This window comes from Gossypium hirsutum, chromosome D12 (assembly GCF_007990345.1).
Source record: "Gossypium hirsutum isolate 1008001.06 chromosome D12, Gossypium_hirsutum_v2.1, whole genome shotgun sequence".
NCBI classification, from domain to species: Eukaryota; Viridiplantae; Streptophyta; class Magnoliopsida; order Malvales; family Malvaceae; genus Gossypium; species Gossypium hirsutum.
The window spans coordinates 7,717,627-7,742,571 of NC_053448.1; the positions used below are offsets into that span (position 1 = coordinate 7,717,627).

General features: G+C 34.8%; 1 protein-coding gene across 1 annotated transcript; it reads right to left on the reverse strand.

The window, feature by feature from the left end:
- Nucleotides 1–20,131: 20,131 nt before the first annotated feature.
- LOC107945280 (vacuolar-sorting receptor 6) lies at nt 20,132–23,809 on the reverse strand. Its single transcript, XM_016879232.2, has 12 exons — nt 23,289–23,809; nt 22,290–22,982; nt 22,127–22,215; nt 21,939–22,008; nt 21,769–21,852; nt 21,595–21,671; nt 21,428–21,509; nt 21,254–21,336; nt 21,102–21,165; nt 20,890–21,018; nt 20,701–20,804; nt 20,132–20,610 (listed from the first exon to the last, which is right to left on the reverse strand). The coding sequence occupies exons 1-12, from the start codon at nt 23,596–23,598 to the stop codon at nt 20,494–20,496; spliced, it is 1,902 nt and encodes a 633-aa protein (XP_016734721.1). The 5' UTR covers nt 23,599–23,809; the 3' UTR covers nt 20,132–20,493.
- Between the last annotated feature and the right edge of the window lie 1,136 nt (nt 23,810–24,945).

Consider the following 24,945-nt stretch of genomic DNA (forward strand, 5'->3'; position numbering starts at 1 on the left):
AAGCCACTCAATTCAGACATCGTACTTTCCCTTACTACGACCAGCTTACTGCCATATACGCAAGAGATTGAGCGACTGGAAAGATGCTCAAACAGCTGTTGATGTTCTTGAAGAAATAAATGCTGAGGATGTACCTACTACAGATATGAATGAAGAGAGAAACTCATTCTATGACTGCAAAGCTGACGTCTCTTTGGATGACATGGATGTTTCTGCTACGGAGCCGCGAAGAGATAGAGACCAAGGGGGTTTCTCATCTTCAAACAAGAAAAAGAAGAAATCTGATGCTCGTGATAATATGTCTTCTTCATTTAATGAGGCTGCCACTTTATTGGCTGAAAACATGCGGGCCATTGGCGATCAAATCAGTAGGAGTATTGCCTCCGATGTGGTAGTTCAGTAGAAGTCAAAAGAATTCCAGATCATCCAAGAGAAAGCTACAAATTTATATTCAACCTTATGGAAAATTGAAGGTTTAACCGTCGATGAGCGGTATCGAGCTTTGAGTAAAATTCCAGATCATCCAACTCAAATGCTCGTTTTCTTTAGTTTACCTTCTGCTGCGCGATTGGAATAGGTCAGAAGATTTCTTTCTGACCATTAAAAATCAATGTTCAAACTTTTTGATGTTGTAAAACTAGATAACATATGGATTATGATGTAGAATTTTATTTTCATCTAACCTTTTCTTAATATAAGTTAATTATGTTTATGCAGAATATAATTCTCAAGTTATATTATGATTTTAGTAAATTCATATAAGAATATTTATTATTAAGAATTTTATGAAATTATATATCATTATTAAATTATATTTAATATTAATTATTTTAAATTATATAAATTCATATAAGAAAATTTATTATCAAGAATTTTATGAAATTATATATCATTATTAAATTATATTTAATATTAATTATTTTAAATTATATAAATTCATATAAGAAAATTTTTATGAAATTATATATTATTATTAAATTATATTTAATAATAATTATATTAAATTATACAAATTCATATAAGAAAATTTATTACTAATAATTATTTTAAATTTTATTAAATCATATATTTTAATTAAAATATATTTAATAATTATTATTTCAAATTATATTTTATAGTATCATATATTATGATTTTAGTAAATTCATATAAGAATATTGATTATTAAGAATTTTATTAAATCATATATTTTAATTAAAATATATTTAATAATAATTATCTTAAATTATATTTTATAGTATCATATATTATGATTTGAGTAAATTCATATAAGAATATTGATTATTAAGAATTTTATTAAATTATATATTTTAATTAAAATATATTTAATAATAATTATGTTAAAATATGATTAAATTATTTATTACTGATATTAATAATCTTATTAAAATTTAATAACAATAACAATAATCATTTATCTAAACAAATTTCTGCTAAGGGTATTCTAGTCATTTTAGTTTTTTTCCTTATGCTATTACACCTCCATTCCATTCAACCAAACACAAGAATACTATTACGCCTCTATTCCATTACATTCAACCAAACAATTGACTTGCTATTACGCCTCTATTCCAATACAGCGACCCAAACGTGCCCATAGTGTTTTAGATATATTTAAATTAGTGTTTTTATCCTCTCATTTAAGGGTTGGGAGTAAAAGAGCTCATAGGCTGAACTAGGCTAGGTTTGGGCCGAGCCTCATTAGAATTTTAGGCCAGTTATTTAGTCCCGGGCCCAACCCGACCTGAAAAATGTGCCTAAAATTTTGCCCAAGCCTGGCCCGGATAAAAACGCTAAATCCCGAGCCCTGCTGTATTAAATTCTTTTATATTATTATTTTTATATAAAAATTTTAAAAGAAATATAATACATCAAATACACTAAAAATATTAAAATAAATGTTTCCCAACAAATTGACAATAAAATAGTAGCAAAAATTACAATAAAATAAGAGTTATACAATATCCAAACAATAGCAACAAAATAGTAGCAATATAATTGCGAAACGACACCAAAAGAGTGACAAAACAATCGCAAAAACATTGAAAGCAACAACAAAAAGCAGCAGGTTTCTTCAAATTCGGTCCAGGCTAGACCATGCCAAAAAAAGCATACCCAAGGCTCGACCCGTTTAGAAAACATGTATTATTTTTTGTCCAAGCCCATTTTTTGGGCCTATATTTTTATCCAAACCCTCTCACTTTTCAGGCGGGCCTTCGAGCTGAGCCGGGTGGCTTAGCCCATGATCAAGTCTAGTTGGGAAGAATTATTGATAATTCTAAATATTGGATCAAAAAAAATGTTCCAATCAGTAATTAAATAAATTAGTTTTAATTGTTTTTCTATAAAAATATGCTTAGAATCAACCTTTAAATAGGAGAATAAACGAGTTTCAATGTGCTCAAACTCACGTCCTTTTACATTGGCAGCAATATCGATACTGACCAAGTTAAAACTCAATTGACTAGTTCTGATTGTATTTAAATTAGTGAATTGAGTATAATTAAATAATTAGTTTTAGTTATATTTAAATTAGTGATCTAAACATAAATTAATTTCATAAATTCCATTTACGCTGCATGTTTATGTAATGAGTTAAACAAAAAAAAATACAATTTTCTTTAGCTTATACATCGATTATTATAATAATAAATCGTTCTTTAAAATAATTTAGAAAACATTATATACTAAGACTGACATATTTTTTAATTAATATTGGTTTTTTTTTATCAGAACATTTTATTAGTAATTTAATATTTAAATAAAATATATATTTTGATATAGATATGGATTAAAAATAGTATTAATATTAAATACATTTTTATCCAATGCTAATACCAGATATCATACTCTTGCTCGATAAAATCAAACAGAAAATTATTCGAATTCGAGGATAAGTTTTTTTAAAAGGAGTAAAGAAATATAATGACTCAATTTTTGTCGATATTAAAAAAAATTAATTTCAAAATCAAAATTCTTTAAATCAAGTTAGTCTAAATATTAAATTGAGAAGCTTACGAGAGGATGACGAAATTAGTAAATAGAATTATTACATGATTTATTTGAATATTTGGTGAAAGAAGTAGTATAGGAACAAAATTGATTTAATTGAAAATTTGACAGATCCTTAATGTGAAAATCTACCAAGGCCTTAAGTGTAATTTCGATTAATTATTTTTATCAAATAAGCTTTATATATATAATATGAGTATGTAGTAGTGGGAGAGAGAAATGTAGAAACAAAGAGAAAACATAAGCTTCATATTTTTCCTTCTCCACAACAAGCATTTCCATTTTCATTGGTTCAATCCTAAGCTAAAGTCTAGATTCGAACTTCAGAGGTGAAAGGAAAACACTGATTGATTATTATGGTATTTGATTGGATAATATTTAAAGATTTATATTTTAGTTTAACTAGTGAGATATAATGTTCATTTTGAATACGTTAGATACGAGCACGTTTATAATCAAGTGTTGGCTTGTTGGGATATAAAGGTCAAATGTTTTATAAAGTATATGTATTGGACTTTATTTACTATCATTAGTGTATGTTTAAATTGTATAATTCAAAATTTATAAAATATGCCATGATTATTATTAGCTCATTTATTAAGTGAAAAGATTAACGGTTTGAGTTGCTCAGATAATAAATGTCACATCTCGTATTTGGGTTTGCCGTCGTGGTGTGAGATTTTGAAATTAAAAAAAAAAACTCACTTAGTAGCCATATAACAAGAAAAATGAATTGGAATAGACTTGAATTTAACAAATGATTTTAACCGTGTTTACAAATCCTAAAAGTTACATAAACATTTTAATCAAAATGAAGTATTTGGGCTAATCAATGACATTGTAAAAGTTGAGGTACCAAATTATTTCAAAAATTGAAATAAAAAGATTCAATCTTTATTTTGAGTGTAGCGCATAGACCAATTGAAATTTAACTATTGTTATGTAATCTTAAATCTGAGTATTTTCAAAAAAAAATTGAGGGTAAATATAGAGATCAAAATTGAAATATCGCCATATTTTATATAATGCAATAAAGAAAAAGGTGACCCACGTGTAAAGTCAGGTAAATATAGGGATAAAAATTGAAATATTGCCATTTTTTATATATCGCTAAACAAAAATTATGGCCGACGTGTCAACCAAGGAAGTTCCTTTGGGACCTTCCTTTAGGTATATAGATTATGTTGGAAATTGTAGATTGCAAATTCATAATTATTCATGAGCACTTATTAGAAAGTGATGATTTATTCAAAAGATACATTTGATTCCATGAGACATGTTTTTCTAAGAAGTATGTCCAATAGAAATCAAAATTAAAGGATTGTGACTCTTCAAAATAGTGTCTATTGAGTGTATATAAATAGAGGGTCTAAGGTGCTCACAAATCACAATTACAATCAATCCTATTTTTTAGAAATTAAAGTAAGAGTTAGGGAATTCCTCGATTTTGCTAATCAAAGGAAATTCAAAAGCTTCGTTGTATCTTGGGAGGACCTTTGTCTTAACCCTCTAGCAACTTTGCGTAAGGGCAAATAGTTCTCTTTAAAAAGCATCACCCGCACCTCGAAGTCTACTATTTATTTCAATATCGTCTTTAGATCTATATTATCCACTCTATATATCCAACAATCAAAGAAAACTATTTTGGAGATGGTGGTAGAGGCTACCATCGCATTCAAAGTGATGAACCAAGAGTTTGTGAAACTTGACCGATTTGATGGTTCAAACTTCACCCGTTGGAAGGACAAGATGTTGTTCCTTCTTACTGTCTTAAATGTGGCGTACGTTTTAGATCCAAACCTACAACCTATGGAGGATTTTGCCCCTGATGCAAACCCCAAAGAAATTACAAAAGTGGCCGAACTCAATAAGAAGCATGAAAAAGGAAATTTCACATGTCGAGGACACATTTTCAACACCTTTTTTGATTGATTGTTTGATCTCTACATGTCGATGCAATCCCCAGTGGAAATATGGAAAGCTCTTGAAGAGAAATACAGCACTGAGCGAAAAGGTATTGATAAATTTTTAATGATGAAATATTTTGAATTCAAAATGCTCGATAGTATCCTGATCATCGATCAAGTCCATGAATTACAAGTCCTTGTAAGTAGGCTTTGTGGCTTGAAATTTGTTATCTTGGAATTGTTACAAGTCAAGGTTATCATGTCAAAGTTTCCCTCATCTTGAAACAATTATTGGAAGAAACTTTTGCATATGACAAAGGACTTCACTGTGGAGAAAAGACTTAGGCATTTACATATTGAAGAGAAAACTCAAAAGTGTGATGTGATGTATCTTCCCCAAAGTTCTAAAGTGAACCATGTGAGCGAGTCCAAGAACTCTCGAAATGGTAAGTGAAAGGTCACATCCGAGACCAAGGACGTGTAAGATAAGAAGAAAAAATCTTGCAATTGTTATAATTGCAATAAGAAAATACACTATATTAAGAATTGCAGACTTTTCAAAAAGAAACAAGATGCCACAACTTCCAAAGCCAATATGGTGGAAGACATAGACTTAGTGGTCATGGTTACGGAAGGGATCGAGAGTTTGGATATTGGTATGATTACTGAACTCAACATAGCCATGACTGATAAGTTTTGTGACTGGTGGCTCGACTCTGGAACTACTGTCCATGTGTGTAATGACCGACAACAGTTCAAGAGTTATGAACTAGTGGAAAACTATGAAGTGCTTATGGACAACTATCAATCGGTTAAGGTGCTCAGTCAAGGGACGATGGAACTCAACTTCATATCTAGGAAGAAATTGACTTTGACCAATGTGTTGCATGTTCCCAATGTGAAAAACAATTTAGTGTCTGCAAGTATCTGTGTAACAAGGGGTTCAAGATTATCTTGGAATCTGATAAGCTTGTCTTGCTTAAGGGTGATATATATGTAGGAAAATGATATTGTAACGAGGGTATGTTCAAGTTGAGCATTGTTATGGATAAAGTTAATTCTTATGCTTATATTGTTGAATCTTATCTTTTATGGCATGTGCGTTTAGCACATTTTAATTTTAAAACTTTACAATATATGTAAAAGAAAGGTTATATAAGTCTAAATAATGATGAGTTTGTGGATAGATGTGAAATTTGTATTCAATCAAAAATTACTCAGAAACTGTTTCTTAATAAGTGTGAAAATAATTCGCAAGTGTTAGATTTAATTCATTCGGATGTTTGTGAATTAAATGGAACTCTAAAAAAAGGCGGAAGATGATATTTTATCACTTTTATAGACAACTTCTCTATATTTACTTATGTGTATCTCATGAGAAGTAAAAACGAGGCATTTGATATGTTTAAATGTTTTAAAAATAAGGTTGAAAATTTGTTTAGTAAGACAATCAAAGTGCTCCGCAATGATAGATGGGTGAATATTTTTCAAATGAATTTAATGTATTTTGTGAGGGACAAGGTGTGGTACATAAGTGTTCCACACCTTATACTCTGCAACAAAATGGTTTGGTGGAAAGAAAGAACCGTACTTTAGTATATATGGTTAACTCAATGTTGTTAAATGCTAAACTTCCATATAATCTATGGGGTGAAGCATTATTAACTGCGTGTTACATTCTTAACAGAATACCATTAAGAAAACTTAAACTATCTCTATATGAGTTATGGAAGGGTCGGATGCCAAACTTAGGTTATTTCAAAGTGTGGGGTGTTTGGCTTACTATAGAGTTCCCGACCAACGGAGAACAAAGTTAGGTCCAAGAGCCGTCAAGGGTGCACTCGTTAGATATGCCCAACACTTTAAGGTTTATCATGTTCTTGACTTAGTGTCAAATACAATAATTGAAACAAGAGATATTTTATTCATTGAAAATAAGGTTTTCAATGATTCAATAGATTCAGAAAAAGAATATCAACTAGTGATCTTAAGTTATCAAACCAAAAGAATCTTTGTGACAATAAGGATACAGAGCCGAGGAAAAGTCAAAGAGTGAGAAAAGTAAATAACTTTGGTCCTGATTTCATTTCCTCACAATCTCTAGCATTAATTGTTAAGGAAAATAGAGAATCTGTAATTAGGAAGATTCCCATAATGTTTAATGTGGATGGTGATCCACAATCCTATAGTGAAGCCATGACTTCTAGGGATGCAACATTTTAGAAAAAGTCGATCAATGATGAAATGGATTCAATATTATCCAACAATACTAGGATTTTAATTGATCTTCCTTAAGGATTGAAGCCTGTTGGGTGTAAATGAGTGTTTAAAAGGAAGAATACTCCTACAAGGGGTTCTCCAACCTTTAAGGCTAGGTTGGTGGCTAAAGGATTAGGCAAAAGGAAGGCCTAGATTATTTTGACACCTATGCACTAGTGGCTAGAATGACCTCCATTCGAATTCTTATAGCACTTGCATCTATCCATAAGTTACATGTACATCAAATGGATGTTAAGACAACTTTTTTGAATGGTGATATCGAAGAGAAAGTCTACATGGAGCAACCAGAAGGCTTTGTGCTTCCTGGGAATGAACATAAGGTATATAAGTTGATCAAGTTATTATATTGTTTAAAATAAGTGCCTAAACTGTGGCATGAGAAATTTGACTCAGTTATCTTGTCATATGATTTTGTACATAATGGTGCAGATAAATGTATTTACACTAAAACCACCGATAGGTATTGTGTAATTATTTGTCTTCATGAAGATAATTTGTTGATTTTTTGTATGAACATGGAATGTGTTCATGAGACCAAATAGTATCTAGCCACGAATTTTATGATGAAGGATCTCAACAAGGTAGATACAATTCTAGGTATAAAGGTGAAAAAAATGAAAAGGGTTTTGCACTAAGCCAATCTCACTACGTCGAGAAAGTATTGGAAAAGTTTAAACACTTGAATATCAAGGATTTAAACACTCCATACGATTCGAAATTCAAGTCAAGTGAGAATAATGGAAAAGCTATAGCGCAACTTAAGTACGCCAGTGCAATCGGAAGTCTAATGTATGCAATACATTGCACTGGACCCGATATTGCATTTGCTATGTATAAATTGGCGAGATTTACAAATTGTCCTAGTATAGATCATTGGGAAGGAATTTGTAGGATTTTTGGCTATATTAAGAAAACAAAAAATTTGGGATTATTCTATAGTGATTATTCTGTAGTATTAGAAGGTTACTCGGATGCAAGTTGGATTACAAGTCTAAGTGACAATAAGTCCACATCGAGATGGATTTTTACAATTGGAGGTGGAGCCATTAGTTGGGCCTCCAAAAAACAAACTTGTATCTCACATTAAACTATGGAGGCTAAATTTATAGTTTTAGCGACTATTGGTAAGCAAGTGGAATGACTAAGAGATCTCTTACTAGATATAAAGTTGTGGCCACAATGTAGGTTCTCCATTTTTGTATATTGTGATAGTGAATCTACCATGTCTCGAGCGTACAATAAAGTGTACAATGGAAAGTCTAGATATATAAGTTTGAGACATGAGTTTGTGAGACAATTGATTAGGAATGGTGTGATAACTATTACATGTGTTAAGTCAGTTGACAATTTAACGGATTAATTGACAAAAGGTTTGTCAAAAGATTTGGTTAAAAGTACCACCATTAAGATGAGATTAAAACCATTCTAATCGCGTCATTGATAATGGAAACCCTACCTTGTTCTAGCCAAAAGTTAATTTCGAGGTTCAAAGGGTAATAATAAGTTATCGAATGACAACATGCACTAAGGATCAGGACTTAGTATTTATATTTTAGGAGGATGAGTTTTAATCTTAATGGATGAACATTAATTGTCATGAAATCCACCTACATGAACATGAAGTGGTGTCGCTTCAACGATATTTTCTTTATGGTTTTCTCTCATACATGTTCATGAAACGGGATGAACACATGGCCATAACGGTGCTAAATCAAATTAAACTCTTACTCTAATATTTTATGGTTATGTGTGAAATTTTTTCGATTTTGACTTTAAGAGGTATGGTTCAAGCAACTAGCCACCATTTACTTTGTTGACACTTTGAAGAGTTTACACTAAAGGAAGGTTCAATCTACGGACACCCTTCTTTATGCATAACCATTGTATACTTATTTTCTGGAATTAGCAATCTAGTGGGGGATTGTTGGAAATTGTAGATTGCAAATTCATAATTACTCATGAGCACTTATTAGAAAGTGATGATTTATTCAAAAGATACGTTTGATTCCATGAGACATGTTTTTCTAAGAAGTATGTCCAATAGAAATCAAACATAAAGGATTGTGACTCTTCAAAATAGTGTCTATTGAGTGTATATAAATAGAGGGTCTAAGGTGATGGGTGTCGAATCCACCAATATAAACCTACTCCTTAGTTTGCAAATTATGCAGTATAGGGAGTAGGGTCGATCCCTCAGAGACTGGTTTACTATAAATTGTTGCTCGCTTGACCAGATTTATGTCGGGGCAGCTGTCGTGCCCAAGACGTTCGGGGGGATAAAAATTTGAAAACCTGAAATTAATAGAAAAATAACGTCAAAAGTAAAATTTGCAAACAGAATAATAAAAACCGTGAAATAAATATTAAGAAAAATTAATTAGAATGAGCTTAGCTTTAGGCGCGAATTTTCCTCGTCTTTGAACCGATCCTCGAAATTGGATGAACTCCTCTTTTCCAATAAGCTAGTTATAGCTACCAAGGACGCCTCGGACACCAACTCTTCCTTGTGTAAATTAGTTATGGAAAGTCCAATAACTAATTCTTACCGATCGAACAACCACGAAACGTTCGTGATTTAGAACTCCGGTAGCTTTGCATTCTAGAAAAGCCTAGCTCGAACCAATGCCCTCAACCGCGTGGGACATTCAAATCCGGTTACTACTTCCCTTGACAGAACCAAACAACAATCTCCACTTGGCACGCCAAAGTGTTCACAGAAAACCGATTAGAAACGTTCCTTTCGGAATTCCAACTGTGCATCTAACCACACTAAATCAAACGACGTCTTTTTTGACTTAGTGTTGATCTGACTTTATGAGTTGACAAAATCATACTCTTAATCCAGAGAAGTAATAAGTACTGGAATTTTAGGAGTTAAATGGCTCGGGTTCATAACTCACGGGTTTTGACGAGGCTAATTTTGGCCTAAAGCTGAAAATAGGTTTAGTTGGCTAAGGTTTGGGGCATGTTGGTATTTGATAAATTAAATAAGGTAGAAATGGTGAAAAGATGGGTGATGTGATTGAGTATGGGGGTTGGAATATATTAAAGTGGGGTGGTTGACTATTTGGAAAAAAAAATTGAAAAAGGAATTGCAAATGGCTTGATTTGGTGATTAGCTACTGGAAATTAAAAATTGAAGGAAAGGAAACTAAAGAAACAACAATGCTACGTGAGAAAAGAGAGAATGTATTGAAAGACAAGAACTTAATATTTTTGATTGATGAATTAATGAACAATACAAGCTCTATTTATACTAGGGGATTTACTAAATTAGGAGCCAACTAGTCATAGAAAGTTAAGGAAAAATATACCATAATAAAATAAATCCCAAAATAATCTCCCCCACTAAGTCAACAAAATTTTCAGCTAATTAATATTGGAAAAATTCTACTTTGGCCCTCCTTCTTTACTTCTTTCTTCAAATTGGCCCAATTGTTTCCTTTTTCTTCTATTTAGCCCCAAATTGTATTCCTGCACAAAATTCAATAAATATGGCAAAATTAGTGGTGTATTATCATAAATTAACCAAATTAATTACATAAAATATGTAACGTTAGCATTTAATCAAATCCCCCTACTTAGCTTATGCTAGTCCTCGAGCATTTTGTATGTATCTGCAAAAGGAAAAATTTTCTCCAAAATAGGACTTGACCCCCATGATTTGCACAATTCAACAATTTAATCCTAGCACATTAACATCTCAAATAACCTAGCCTAAGAAGTAAGTAAATATATTTCAGAATTTACTAGAGTTTGATAGACTTACCTTCATTTTATTATTTTATTTATTTATTTTTGTACTTAGGACATTTTTTGAATTTGACGCGAGACATGATGACAACCCAAGCACCATGTTCCGGTTACTCAAGTCGGACATCTCTAAGCGGGTTATTTCGCCCTACTCGTGATAACTTGTTAGCGGAGTGAGTGCAAAGAAATTGAATAGCCACACGAACCTTTTTACGCGAGATGTAATGACAACTCAAGCACCACGTTCCAGTTACTCAGCTCGATGTACAGCCCCAATTTTTCACTCTTAACATTCGTATCAGAGGAGTATTTTTTTTTTTTTGCATTCAAAAATTTGACATATGATAAAAAGTAGACAGTCAAGCAAACTTATAATTCCCAAAAATTTCTTACCCACTAAGTCTAGGTTATTGAAAAGTTTCATGTGTAAAGAACTAAATAGCTAAATAAGTCAAACCATAAGTGTACCATCCCAATTTAAAAGAATAATTTTACCTTTTACCAAAAACATGCAAAAATAGCGATGACAGATAAGCAAATTAGAACCAATTTATGTTTCCCCCCTACTTATTTTACATTGTCCCAATGTAATTCAAAGAATAAAACTAAAGATAAGTAGGAGAAAGAGAGAGAAAAAAAAAACTCCCCATGCATTTCAATGTCGTGGAGGTTGGTCTCGTAGGTAGAGTGGGCCTTGGCTGAAATAAAAAGAATTTTGTGGGTTGACATGTAGAATTTAATTTTGTCTTGGAATGTTTTCCTACAAAAATAAAATAAAATAGAAAAAATAAATAATAATAATAGGAAAAAAAAATTCTTTTCAAATTTATAAGCTAAGCTATAAACTCAAGAAATAAATTATTAAAAACTAAGATTACGAGATTTGGTAAAATAGTCGTGATAAATGCGCCAAGTAAGTTCTCAGGAAAGAGAGGTGAGTCACAATGGACATACTTAAGTACCAAGTCTTTCCTTAGACAGAACTAATCCTCGATATGCATTTTCATTTTCCATTTTACCAAAAATTTTATTTGCATAAAGGAAAAGAAATTTTGGGTTGCCTCCCAACAGCGCTTTGTTTAACGTCGTTTAGCTCGACGACCTGTTATTCAAATTCTGGGCTCCTCGAGAACAATCTCCTCAATCGTGTGCATTTGAAAATTCTTGTAGAAGGGTTTCAATCGTTGACCATTCACCTTAAAGTACTTCCGGGTTTCTTCGCTTTGAATTTTCACTGCACCATTTGAGAATAAATTAGTGATAGTAAATGGACCTATCCATTTGGATCGAAGCTTACCAGCAAAAATATTTAAGGTGGGGTCGTATAGGAGAACTTTTTGTCCTATTAAAAACTGCTTCCTAGTGATCATCTTATCATGGAATGCCTTCGTCTTTTCTTTATAAACTCAAGCATTTTCATATGCATCATTTCTAATTTCCTCGAGTTCCTGAATGTCTAACTTTCGAGCCCTTCCTGCGGTCTCCATCTCCATATTACACTACTTAACTGTCCAAAATGCTTTGTGCTCTAATTCGACCGGGAGATGGCACGATTTACCAAAAACAAGTCGATAAGGTGACATGCCTATTGGTCCCTTGTAAGCTGTCCTATAAGCCCACAATGCGTCATTTAATCTCAAGCTCCAATCTTTTCTGTTAGGTTTAACAGTCTTCTCCAAGATGGACTTGATTTCACGGTTTGACACTTCAGCTTGTCCGTTTTTTTGTGGATGGTAAGCAGTAGAAATTCGTTGAGTTACTCCATACTTCTCCATAAGTGCACTTACGAGCTTATTGCAGAAATACGTTCCTCTGTAGCTGATTAATGCTCGTGGGGTGCCATACCTGGAAAAGATAAAACTTTTAAGAAAGTCAACCACAGTCTTAGCATTATCATTGCGAGTAGCCTTTGCCTCTATCCACTTAGAAACGTAATCAACAGCTAAAAGTATATAGAAATTACCGAAAGAAGAAATAAAAGGACCCATAAAATCGATGCCCCACACATTGAAAATTTCACAAATATGGATGGGAGTAAGGGGCATCTCATTTCGACGGCCAAGATTACCGACTTTTTTGCATTTTTCACAGGTTTTACAGAATAAGTAGGCGTCACGAAATATACTTGGCCAAAATAGTTCACACTCAAGAATTTTATGTGCGGTGCGTTTAGGTCCAAAGTGTCCTCCACATGCATAAGAATGACAAAAAGTTAAGATAAACTGTACCTCTGTTTCTGCTACACACCGTCGAATTACCTGATCGGAGCAATGCTTCCATAGGTAAGGATCGTCCCAAATGTAATATCGAGCATCCTTTTTAATCTTATCTTTTCTGGACCTTGGTAATTCTGAAGGTACAATACTTGTAACGAGATAATTTACTATGTCTGCGTACCAAGGTTGAACCGCATTTGCTGAAAATAGGTTTTCATCTGGGAAGTTGTCTTTGAATGGTGTGTCATCTACTGGAATCGGTAATCGACTCAGATGGTCAGCTACTAAGTTTTCGCATCCCTTTTTATCTCGAATTTCAAAATCGAATTCTTGCAGAAGTAGAATCCACCTAATTAGTCGAGGTTTTGCCTCCTTCTTCCCTATCAAATATTTCAAAGCTGCATGATCAGAAAAGATAATCACTTTGGTTCCCAACAGGTAAGATCTAAATTTATCTAAAGCAAACACAACAGCTAATAATTCTTTCTCAGTGGTTGTGTAATTGCTTTGGGCAGCATCCAAAGTTTTCGAAGCGTAGTAGATAACATGAGGCTCTTTCCTTATTTTTTGGCCAAGAACAGCTCCCACACTTCGATCATTTGCATCACACATGATTTCAAAGGGGAAGTTCCAATTCGGTGGTTGCACTATGGGGGCGGAGACCAATTTTTGCTTCAGTACGTCAAATGCATCTTTACAAGTCTGCTCAAATTTAAATTCTTTATCCTTCTGTAACAGACTGCAGAGCGGTTGTGCGATCTTCGAGAAGTCTTTTATGAATCGTCTGTAAAATCCTGCATGGCCAAGAAACAAACGAATTTCCCTCACAGATGTGGGGTAAGGTAATGAGTTGATAATATCCGTTTTTGCTTTATCGACCTCAATACCTTCTGAGGAAACTTATGACCCAAAATTAACCCTTTGTCAACCATGAAGTGGCATTTTTCATAATTTAAAACAAGATTAAATTCTAGGCATCTTTGTAATATCTTAGCAAGATTATCAAGACATTCGTTAAAAGAGTTACCGTACACCGTGAAATCATCCATGAAGACTTCAATGATTTTCTCGACATAATCAGAGAATATGTTCACCATACATCTCTGAAAAGTGGGCGGAGCATTACAGAGTCCAAACGGCATTCGTCTATATGCAAGCGTTCCAAAAGGGCACGTGAAAGTTATTTTATCTTGATCCTCTAGGGCCACCGGAATTTGGAAAAATCCTGAATATCCATCGAGACAACAATAATGAGTCTTACCAGCTAATCGCTAGAGCATTTGATCGATGAAGGGTAGTGAAAAATGGTCCTTCCGGGTAGCTGCATTTAACTTTCTGTAATTGATGCAAACCCTCCATCCATTCTGGACTCGGGTAGGAACTAGCTCTCTAGACGAATTTTTCACCACTGTCACGCCAGTTTTCTTGGGCACGACATGAACCGGGCTAACCCAATCACTATCGGAGATCGGGTATATCATTCCAGCATCCAATAATTTCTGGATTTCCTTCTTCACTACCTCCATCATGGGTGGATTAAGGCGCCTCTGAGCATCTCTTTTTGGTTTCGTGTTATCTTCGATAGAAATTCTGTGCATACAAGTGGATGGACTTAGCCCTTTTATGTCGGCTATTGTCCAACCAATAGCCTCTTTATAATATCTCAGAACTCGAACTAGACTTTCCTCCTGGTCTTTGGTTAGTTTGTTTGACACTATTACCAGCAATGTGTCTTTCTCTCCTAAAAAGACGTACTTGAGGTGGTCCGGTAATGCTTTAAGCTCCAAGGTTGGTGGCTGCAAAATCGAAGGCAACATTTTAGTTTGGGAAGGTAATAGTTCAAATTGGTTACCTTGATTTGTCAATGATGGTTGCGTCTCCAAGTGTTTGACAATTTTGCACAACGGATCTTCTATAACTGCTAACTCCTCGAGACGACTTAAAATATCCATGTCAATACTTCTGTAAAAGACAGTTTCCAATTCATCAAAGTCATGATATTCATAATAATTTTGAGTTAAACAATCTATACTATCGATACTGGAAATATTTGATAACGAGTTAGGATGACTCATGGCTTCGTAGACATTGAATTTCACGATGTCGCCATCAAACTCCATTGTCAACGTTCCACTCTGAACATCAATTTTTGCGCTTGCGGTACTTAGGAATGGTCTTCCAAGTAAGATGTCAGACGAATTAGTTGTGTTATCATCCTCCATATTAATAATGTAGAAATCTGCAGGGAAAACTAATTCGTTAACTTTAACAATGACGTCTTCAAGAAACCCTTCGAGATAAATGACTGACCTGTCCGCCAACTGGATAATAACTCTTGTCTTTTTCAAAGGACCCGCGTTAATCATCTTATATATAGGATAAGGCATAACATTAATGGAAGCCCTTAAATCACACATGGCTTTCTTAATGCCTACATTACCTATCTCACAAGAAATAGCAAACATACCTTGGTCCTTGTATTTGGGCGGAACTTTCTTTTACAGTACTGCTGAGACATTTTCTCTTACATTTACTCTTTCGTTACCTAGTAACCTCCTCTTGCTAGTACACAATTCTTTGAGAAATTTTGCATAGCGAGGGATTTGTTTGATAGAGTCGAGCAAAGGGATATTTACCTCCACCTTCCTGAACGTTTCGAGGATTTCTTTTTCCTCCTTTTCTTTCTTATCGTTCGTGAGTCTCCCTGGAAAAGAAGGTGGCACCACAACTGGTTTCTAAATTTCTGATTCTGGTTTGGTTTTTCGATCAGGGATCTGCTTTTCCCATTCCTTGTCTTGCCCAAGACGTTTGTCTGGAACTGGTTCCAGAATTTTTCCGCTACGAAGAGTTATTGCACTTGTATTCTGCCGAGGATTCGGCTCTGTCTAGGAAGGTAATTTACCTTGAGACTCCAAACGATTAACTGCCATCGAGAGTTTACTAACTTGATTAGTTAACTCTTGTATTGATGCGTCTGTCCTTTGTTGGTATTTTGCAGCATCGACAGCAAGCCTATTCATAATAGCTTCTAGAGATGTGCTCGGCTTGGGTGGCAGTTGCGGTGGTTGCAAAGGTCTCGGTTGGTATGACGGATTATATCGGGGATTAGCTCCATAATTCAAGTTAGGATGATCATTTCACCCAGGATTGTAGGTGTTAGAGAAAGGATCATAGCGTCTTTGTGGAGGTCCCAGAAAACCTCCGACAGCGTCGACATGTGTCGTTGAATTTTCGTTAAGGATTGGGCACAAATCCGTCGGATGTTCAGATGTAGTACAAACTCCACACAGTTGGGTCCGATTCTTCTTTTCTGGAAGCATAGATTGAACAATATTAGTAAGCTTATCCAATTTATCTTTTAAGGATGAAACGTTTACCCTATTAACCCGTCTTGTGGGTTCTGAATTCGGCCGATACTGTTGGGAATTTGCCGCCATGGTGGATATCAGTTCTCTTGCCATTTGAGGAGTCATATTGACAAGCGCCCCCCACTAGCCGCGTCAATCATTTTCATTTCCATAGGAAGCAAACCCTTGTAGAAATACTGAAGAAGTGATTGCTCGGTCAAACCGTGTTGAGGACAACTTGCACACAGTTTTTTGTACCGCTCCCAATAGTCATAGAGCGATTCACTTTCCGTTTGGCGGATTCCCACTATGTCTCTCCTAAGTTCAGCTGCTCGTGATGCTGGGAAAAATCTGTCAAGAAAAACACGTGATAAGTCATCTCACGTTGTAATAGAACCTGGAGGTAAGTAAAATAATCATTCTTTTGCTGTATCAACTAAAGAAAAAGGAAAGGCCCGAAGTTTAATTTCATCTTCGGTTACTCCCTGTGGTTTCATGCTTGAGCAGACCATGTGGAATTCTCTCAAGTGGGTATGTGGATTTTCGTTCTTCAAGCCTCGAAAAGTGGGAAAAAGGTGAATCAGGCCTGACTTCAACTCGAATGGGGTTTCTCTAATTGGATAGTTGATGCATAATGGTGTTTGCTCGTTGGGAGCAGCGGCTAATTGACGAATGGTTCAGTTCACCATCCTTTTTGGTTCGCCAAGGTTGTCTTCTATTTCTTTTGTTTCAAGAAGTGGTTCGGTCTCAGGATCAACCACTTCGACTTGTTTCCCACGTCGAATTGCCTCTGCACGAATAGCTTGTCTCAATTTTTCAATGTCGGTTTCTAAGAGCCCTTGTCCTATCTCAACCTCTGCTTTACTTGCACGTTTAAGAGCTTCTGTCTCTTTTCGTCGTGCTCGTGCTGATTTTTTGATCTCTAGGTCGTATTCGAGATCTCCGGATGAAGATCTGGTCATGAAGATGATTTAAACAATTATAAGTGTTGCCAGTCCCCGGCAACGGCGCCAAAACTGATAGGTGTCGAATCCACCAATATAAACCTACGCCTTAGTTTGCAAATTATACAGTATAGGGAGTAGGGTCGATCCCTCAGAGACTGGTTTACTATAAATTGTTGCTCGCTTGACCAAATTTATGTCGGGGCAATTGTCGTGCCCAAGATGTTCGGGGGGATAAAAATTTGAAAACCTGAAATTAACAGAAAAATAACGTCAAAAGTAAAAGTTGAAAACAGAATAATAAAAACCGTGAAATAAATATTAAGAAAAATTAATTAGAATGAGCTCAGCTTTAGGCGCGAATTTTCCTCGTCTTTGAACCGATCCTCGAAATTGGATGAACTCCTCTTTTCCAATAAGCTAGTTATAGCTACCAAGGACGCCTCAGACACCAACTCTTCCTTGTGTAAATTAGTTATGGAACGTCCAATAACTAATTCTTACCGATCGAACAACCACGAAACGTTCGTGATTTAGAACTCCGGTAGCTTTGCGTTCTAGAAGAGCCTAGCTTGAACCAATGCCCTCAACCGCATGGGACATTTAAATCCGGTTACTACTTCCCTTGACGGAACCAAACAGCAATCTCCACTTGGCACGCCAAAGTGTTCACAGAAAACCGATTAGAAACGTTCCTTTCGGAATTCCAACTGTGCGTCTAACCACACTAAATCAAACGACGTCTTTTTTGACTTAGTGTTGATCTGACTTTATGAGTTGACAAACTCATACTCTTAATCCGGAGAAGTAATAAGTACTGGAATTTTAGGAGTTAAATGGCTCGGGTTCATAACTCACGAGTTTTGACGAGGCTAATTTTGGCCTAAAGCTGAAAATGGGTTTAGTTGGCTAAGGTTTGGGGCATGTTGGTATTTGATAAATTAAATAAGGTAGAAATGGTGAAAAGATGGGTGATGTGATTGAGTATGGGGGTTGGAATATATTAAAGTGGGGTGGTTGACTATTTGGAAAAAAAATTGAAAAATGAATTGCAAATGGCTTGATTTGGTGATTAGCTACTGGAAATTAAAAATTGAAGGAAAGGAAACTAAAGAAACAACAATGCTACGTGAGAAAAGAGAGAATGTATTGAAAGACAAGAACTTAATATTTTTGATTGATGAATTAATGAACAATACAAGCTCTATTTATACTAGGGGATTTACTAAATTAGGAGCCAACTAGTCATAGGAAGTTAAGGAAAAATATCCCATAATAAAATAAATCCCAAAATAATCTCCCCCACTAAGTCAACAAAATTTTCAGCTAATTAATATTGGAAAAATTCTACTTTGGCCCTCCTTCTTTGCTTCTTTCTTCAATTTGGCCCAATTGTTTCCTTTTTCTTCTATTTAGCCCCAAATTGTATTCCTGCACAAAATTCAATAAATATGGCAAAATTAGTGGTGCATTCTCATAAATTAACCAAATTAATTACATAAAATATGTAACTTTAGCATTTAATCATAAGGTGCTCACAAATCAAAATTACAATCAATCCTATTTTTCAGAAAGTAAAGTAAGAGTTAGGAAATTCCTCGATTTTGCTAATCAAAGGAAATTCAAAAGCTTCGTTGTATCCTGGGAGGACCTTTGTCTTAACCATCTAGCAACTTTGCGTGGGGGCAAATAGCTCTCTTTAGAAAACGTCACCTGCCCCTCGAAATCTATTGTTTATTTCAATATCGTCTCCGAATCTATCTTCTTCACTCTTTATATCCAACAGATTATATGAAAATAAAAATACTATTAAATAAATAGAAATAATTAACATGCATCCTTCAATAATAATTAGTTTGTATCTCCTACGGTGCATAGGTCAATTGTGTATATTAACTTTAGAGTAAATTATACTTATGACCACTCTAAAATAACGTATCTCATTTTAATCATATCAATTTTTTTTAATTTAATTATTCTAAATAAGATAATTATTTAAATTAATTACTCTAATTAAAATCATTCGTTATTTATAAACAAATTGTTGACGTGATATATTGACACATTAAATGACTAACATAGACAATTTTTTTTATTGAAATTTCTAAACTTCAATCCTTCCCTCTCTTTTCTGCCACATGGCATTGGTTTTTTTTCTTTCCAAACTCCAATCCTTCCCTCCCTCTTTTTTATTTTTTTAGGTTGTACTTTCGCTCCTCTTTTTTGTCATAAATAAACCACCATCACCATCTTTGAATTTGAAATGACGTTCATACCTTTTTCCTTCACTGTTTTCTTCTTATTCCTCCTCGCTTCTCCTTAACTATTTCGTTTTTTTTTTATTCTTTACTGTTGCCAAAATCGATGTCATGTGTTTTTTTATACGATATTGAGGCAAAGATGGGCTAACATGATTTGAATTTATATTAAATGAGTGTTTAACAAAAAATTTAATCATCACTTTATATAAATCAAAATTTTATTACGGACTTAATATTTTTATTTAAATCTTTCTAAAATTTGGATAAAACTTTTAACTTGATTATTTGGAATCCCAATCAAATAGTAGGCGTGTGGCTTTTACAATAATAAAATTTAACTCTCATTAAATGCAATTGAATTTACAACCAGCAAGTACTTCAATGCAATGCAACGCTAGGAAACAGGCGGAATTAATCAATTTCACACCAACCCTTTTCTCTTATTACTACTATAAAATGTATGTATATATATAGATCATGCCTTGACATGAGTCATCATCTGAATTTCAACCTTTGTTTACCTATCAACTATGTTATATACATACACACAAAACTACAACTACAAAAGAGGATTCTCTTCTCTTCTCACTTATATGTGAAGGAAAATTTGAATACAACCATGACTCATCGTGGGTGTGCCTGTATACCAGTTAAACATGTGTCTTTTTGTAATTTCATAAGAGCTGTAAATATATACACGTATATATGGACGGCTCGAATTTCATGGGAGGGCCAACATAATACCATAATCCATGCTTTCTCCTTACCCTCGTTTATGCTGTTGAGCTTTGTCGCAAAGGCTGCGCCTCACTAGCAACTTCATTGTTATGCTGATTGTCTAGCGGCATGTACTGCGACATGATAGCCATGATCTCCGAGTCCATGTAAGACTGCAGGTACAAATGCAAATCAATATGTATATAACAATCAAATGGTACAAAGTTAAAGCAACATGTAAAGTCAGTTTATCTCATACATACCCTGAGCCTATATTTGTAGAATATATACCCAGCTAAGCCAGCAGCAACCACAGCTGCCAGTACCAAGAGGGTGAGGAACCACCCAAAGCGCGATCCGTTTCTCTCTGCGATGAGGATGAACAAAGGATCAGACGGATCATTGGAATGACAGTGAGTACATATAAACGAATGTGGGAGGAAATATCTTACCAATGCAAGCATCTTGCTCTTTTATATACAGAAGATTCCCCTTACACTTGCACTCATATGAACCCCAAGTGTTTTTACAGGAGCAACCGTCGCACCGGCAGGCACTTCGTTCTTTGCATTCATTGATATCTGAAGCAGAAAACAACACATGGAGATGAACAACTTCCAATTGTCATAGAAATAGACCTGAGGGTTTAAGATTTGAGAAGTACCTTCACATTTATGACCATCCCCTCGGAAGCCTTGTGGACAATGACAACCTTTTAATTGCTTTTCCTGCTTTATGCAATGGAGTGGTTTTTTAGTCAACAAAACAACTTGAAGAATAATAGAAAACCATTGGAGAAGAATAAAATCACTGAACTGAGCAAGCCGAGAAAGTTAATCCATCTTTTGTGTCAGACCAGCAACCTCCGTTGTTAATCGTACATCTCGCAGGCCCGAAGGCTGTAAATAGATGAGAAATGGATTGGGTAAGTACTGACTGGATGAGGAAAATAACGAGAACCAAATCTCATTAAAACAAGAATCTAATCACCTTCACAAGATATGTAACCATCTCCTCTGTACTGCACGCCCTTCACAATGGGGCATTCACATACTCTTCCCCTGAATGTGTCCTAAACCAATTCAACATCTCCTTTTTATTAGTGTGGAGTTATTCATTTGCAACATTGAACTGCGTAAAAACTTTCAATGATTTACCTTGCATGCTGTTATGTTGGCATGTTTATCCTGCCAACAACCACCATTTCTTTCAAGGCATTCATTAGTTTCAGTATCTGTTAAAAAAAGATGAAGCCAATATTAAATAAGATATACAAAAAATACAAATCCTGAATGTTAACCTAGTTTAGAATGTAAGCCGCCCCCATGTACCTGCACTTAAACAAACTGAAGGTTCTGTGGTCTCCTTAAATCCAGCACAAATGGCCTTAAGCACAGCACTTCTTTCCAGTTTTCCTTCATAGCAAGCAAGCCAAGAACTTCAGCATCATTATAGGGAATTGTTGGATGAAATAAGCAAACCCACAAGCTATGTAACAAACCTCGATATTGAACATCATTGATAACCAATGTCGGCAAAATGGTAACGTCGCTACGAGAACCTCGGCCAACCTATGTTCCACAGATGGTAGGAAATTAAGAAAGTTAGTATTTGCTTCTTTGTAAGATGACTAATCTTAAAATGTTAACTCTGTCATGCTAACATGGAAGAAGAAAAAGGTGTAGGTACCTGAAGTTCTTGCTCCTTTTTCAAGACTTCGTTCTCGACATCAGCTTCAGGATCACCCATGCACTTTTTGATTTTCTCAATAGGCAAATCTGGTCAAGCATATGAAGCCAATCAAGCAAGAGTGGTAGAAGATACCAAGGATACGGATAAAAAGAGCACTTACCGAGAGACTTCATGACATCCTCAGCACATTGTTTGCTATATCTATTCTCCTTCATTGAACACCTGATATGGAAATCTGTGACGTAGTCCCACCAAATCCAAGGCCTGCTGCTCTCATTGGCAACTCTGTGCACACAGAGCTGTCTCAAGTTCTCAAACACCACATCCTTTCCTTGATACCCCTCTCCAAAATCTTGTTCTGGATCAGGGGCACAATATCTTCCATGGTTTATGCACTGAGACTTGCACTGACTGCTGAATATAAAAGCTTGAGGACAATACCAAGTTATGTAATGTGGTGTGAACAAGGTGTAACCCCCCTTTTCAAGTATCTGGGCATGGCCTTTGAAATTCTTTACAAAATTCATCTGCTCATCACAACGAACTCCACACTCGTCATTGCTATTGGTCCACAGTTCATATTCAACTCTCTGGTCTGGATGGGGCATCGACTCCCTCCAGTCTAATTTTACCACTACATCTTCACCCTTCTTCAGGGCCTCCTTCAGGCTGTCACCAAAAGACTTTTCTATCAAAGCCGACGGGATTCCTATCTTCTCCACAAACTCATTTGTATCCCTGCTTTCCTCGGGAGAATCCATAGTTATTAGAGGTTCATCTACACTATCAGCCACCAACACTGCTGCAGCTCCAGCCTGTTGCGCTTGCCATACCTTCAAGGCGAAGTAGCATTCTGCAAGTGCAACACAACAACTCAATAATGATTTGATGATAATAAAAAAAAAATCAAATACAAGGCTCTATTTTAAACCCCTACATACCATAAATTAACTGCTTATACTGATGCATATGGACATACTAGCTATTCTTCAAGGGAACTTGTTCATATGCATATCCAGCAAGGAATTACAATAGACAATACTAAACGCATGAAATCCTTAAGAAAACAAGTCAAACTAGACGAATTCAGCATAAGAAATAAAGAAGCATAAAAGAAACTACAAACAGGGATTTGGACAATACTGTTGAAGAGAAATACCTCCACGATCAAGAAGGACGACAGAGGGGCGAGGAGACTTGGACTTGAAGGGTTGACCAGTAAAGGATTCACAACCATTAGCCCCTTTCTCTGGATAAACCACGGAGCCTATAATGAACCCACCATAGTCTGGTATTCCAAAGTTCCCTATGGAACCATCATGCTTTCCTATCAGACTCAATGGAGATAGCACTCGGATGTTGTTCTTCTCAACCACAAACCTTCCAGAGACTCCACTTAATGCAAGGATAGATGCTAAAAAAAGAGAAAGAAGTTTGTGGAGACATGAACCCATGCATATCCATGTCATCGTCCCCAAGAAAGTAATGAGCAGCTATGGAGTATTGGAGTTTGTCCTGTTTGCTTTCTTCAGAGAAAGAGCGAAAGAGAGGAAATATAAAGATGTGTAGTCGAGAAGAGTCTACGGATAGCTACAGCCCTATAGATGCTAAGATAGTAAATAGTAAAACAGGGAGGAGAGTTTACTTTTCCTGATGGGCTGATGATGGCTTAACTTTCTTGAAATCTAACTGTGACGTGAAGGAAACGACAGTGGAACAAGAGAAAGAATGGAAGGAAGGTGGGTGGGCAGGTAGGTGGGTGGACAAAGTCAGCAGAACAACCATTTTTCATTCCTACTGCTACATTCCAACCGCTAACCCAAATAAAAGTTTCAAAAAAAAAAATGCATTCTCAAATATTTTTGTTCTTTACAGATTGCTTCAATCCCAAGGGAAAACGACTTTCCTTTTTTAATTTTAATTAACAAAGCTTTTTTAAAAGAAAAAAAAAGAATGAAAACGGCAGGAACCAACCAAGGTGTGTAATTGGCAAGGCAAGAGTTGTTGTATGAATTATTTATGGCTTAAGCTTGAATAATAATGGGAAGTGAATTAGTAGATCCTGTCCTGGAGGACTCCTGGTTCAGTCCTCTTAGTTCTGTTTAATTGGCCTTTGTAAGACATTGAAAGAAGCTGTCTATGGTTTAACTACTTCTACAGTAGAATTTGCCACTCTAGTAACAAGGACAAAGAAAGCCATTACTTTATTGAGGGCATGTCTATAGCTACAAGAACAACTCTACGACAATTCACAACGGTTTTATTATTGCACACTCTTAGGCATTGTTAGAATGGGGCTGAAACTGAAACACAACTGTTGACTTTGATTAGGAAATTTGCAAGTAGGTTTAAATATTCTTTTAACTTTATTTTTTACTTATAAAAATTTAGTTTTTTTTACTTTGAAAACTAAAGTCTAATTAGAAACACTGTTAGTGGATTTTTGACATTTTAATTTTTAAAATTCTAATTTAAGGAATTAAAATCCAATTGATAACCATATAATTAAATTTTATAGAGTTTAGTTAATAATCTTATCAATTAAATTTTAATTTTCAAATCAACCAAGTGAAAAGAGATTAAATTTTTAAATTTAAATATATAAGGACTAGGTTTCAAAAGTTACAAGAGTATAGGGGCCGAGGCATAACTTCAATATTAGCATGGTTAAAATATGACATAGGTCTTTGTACTCTTCACAAATTTAGAATTTAGTCATTGTATTTTTATTTCAGTAATTGTCTCTCTACTTTTTCAAATTTCAAATTTTAGGTCAAATTATTAGCATCGTTAAATTCTTTCCGTTAAATGTGTTG

Excerpts from the sequence above, each read along its gene's own strand:
- LOC107945280 (XM_016879232.2), bottom strand. The coding sequence starts at position 23,598 with ATGACATGGATATGCATGGGTTCATGTCTCCACAAACTTCTTTCTCTT. Across the intron at positions 21,510-21,594 it reads CCAACATAACAGCATGCAAG|GACACATTCAGGGGAAGAGT; the intron begins GTAAATCATTGA and ends GAATTGGTTTAG. Across the intron at positions 20,611-20,700 it reads TCTACAAATATAGGCTCAGG|TCTTACATGGACTCGGAGAT; the intron begins GTATGTATGAGA and ends TTGTACCTGCAG.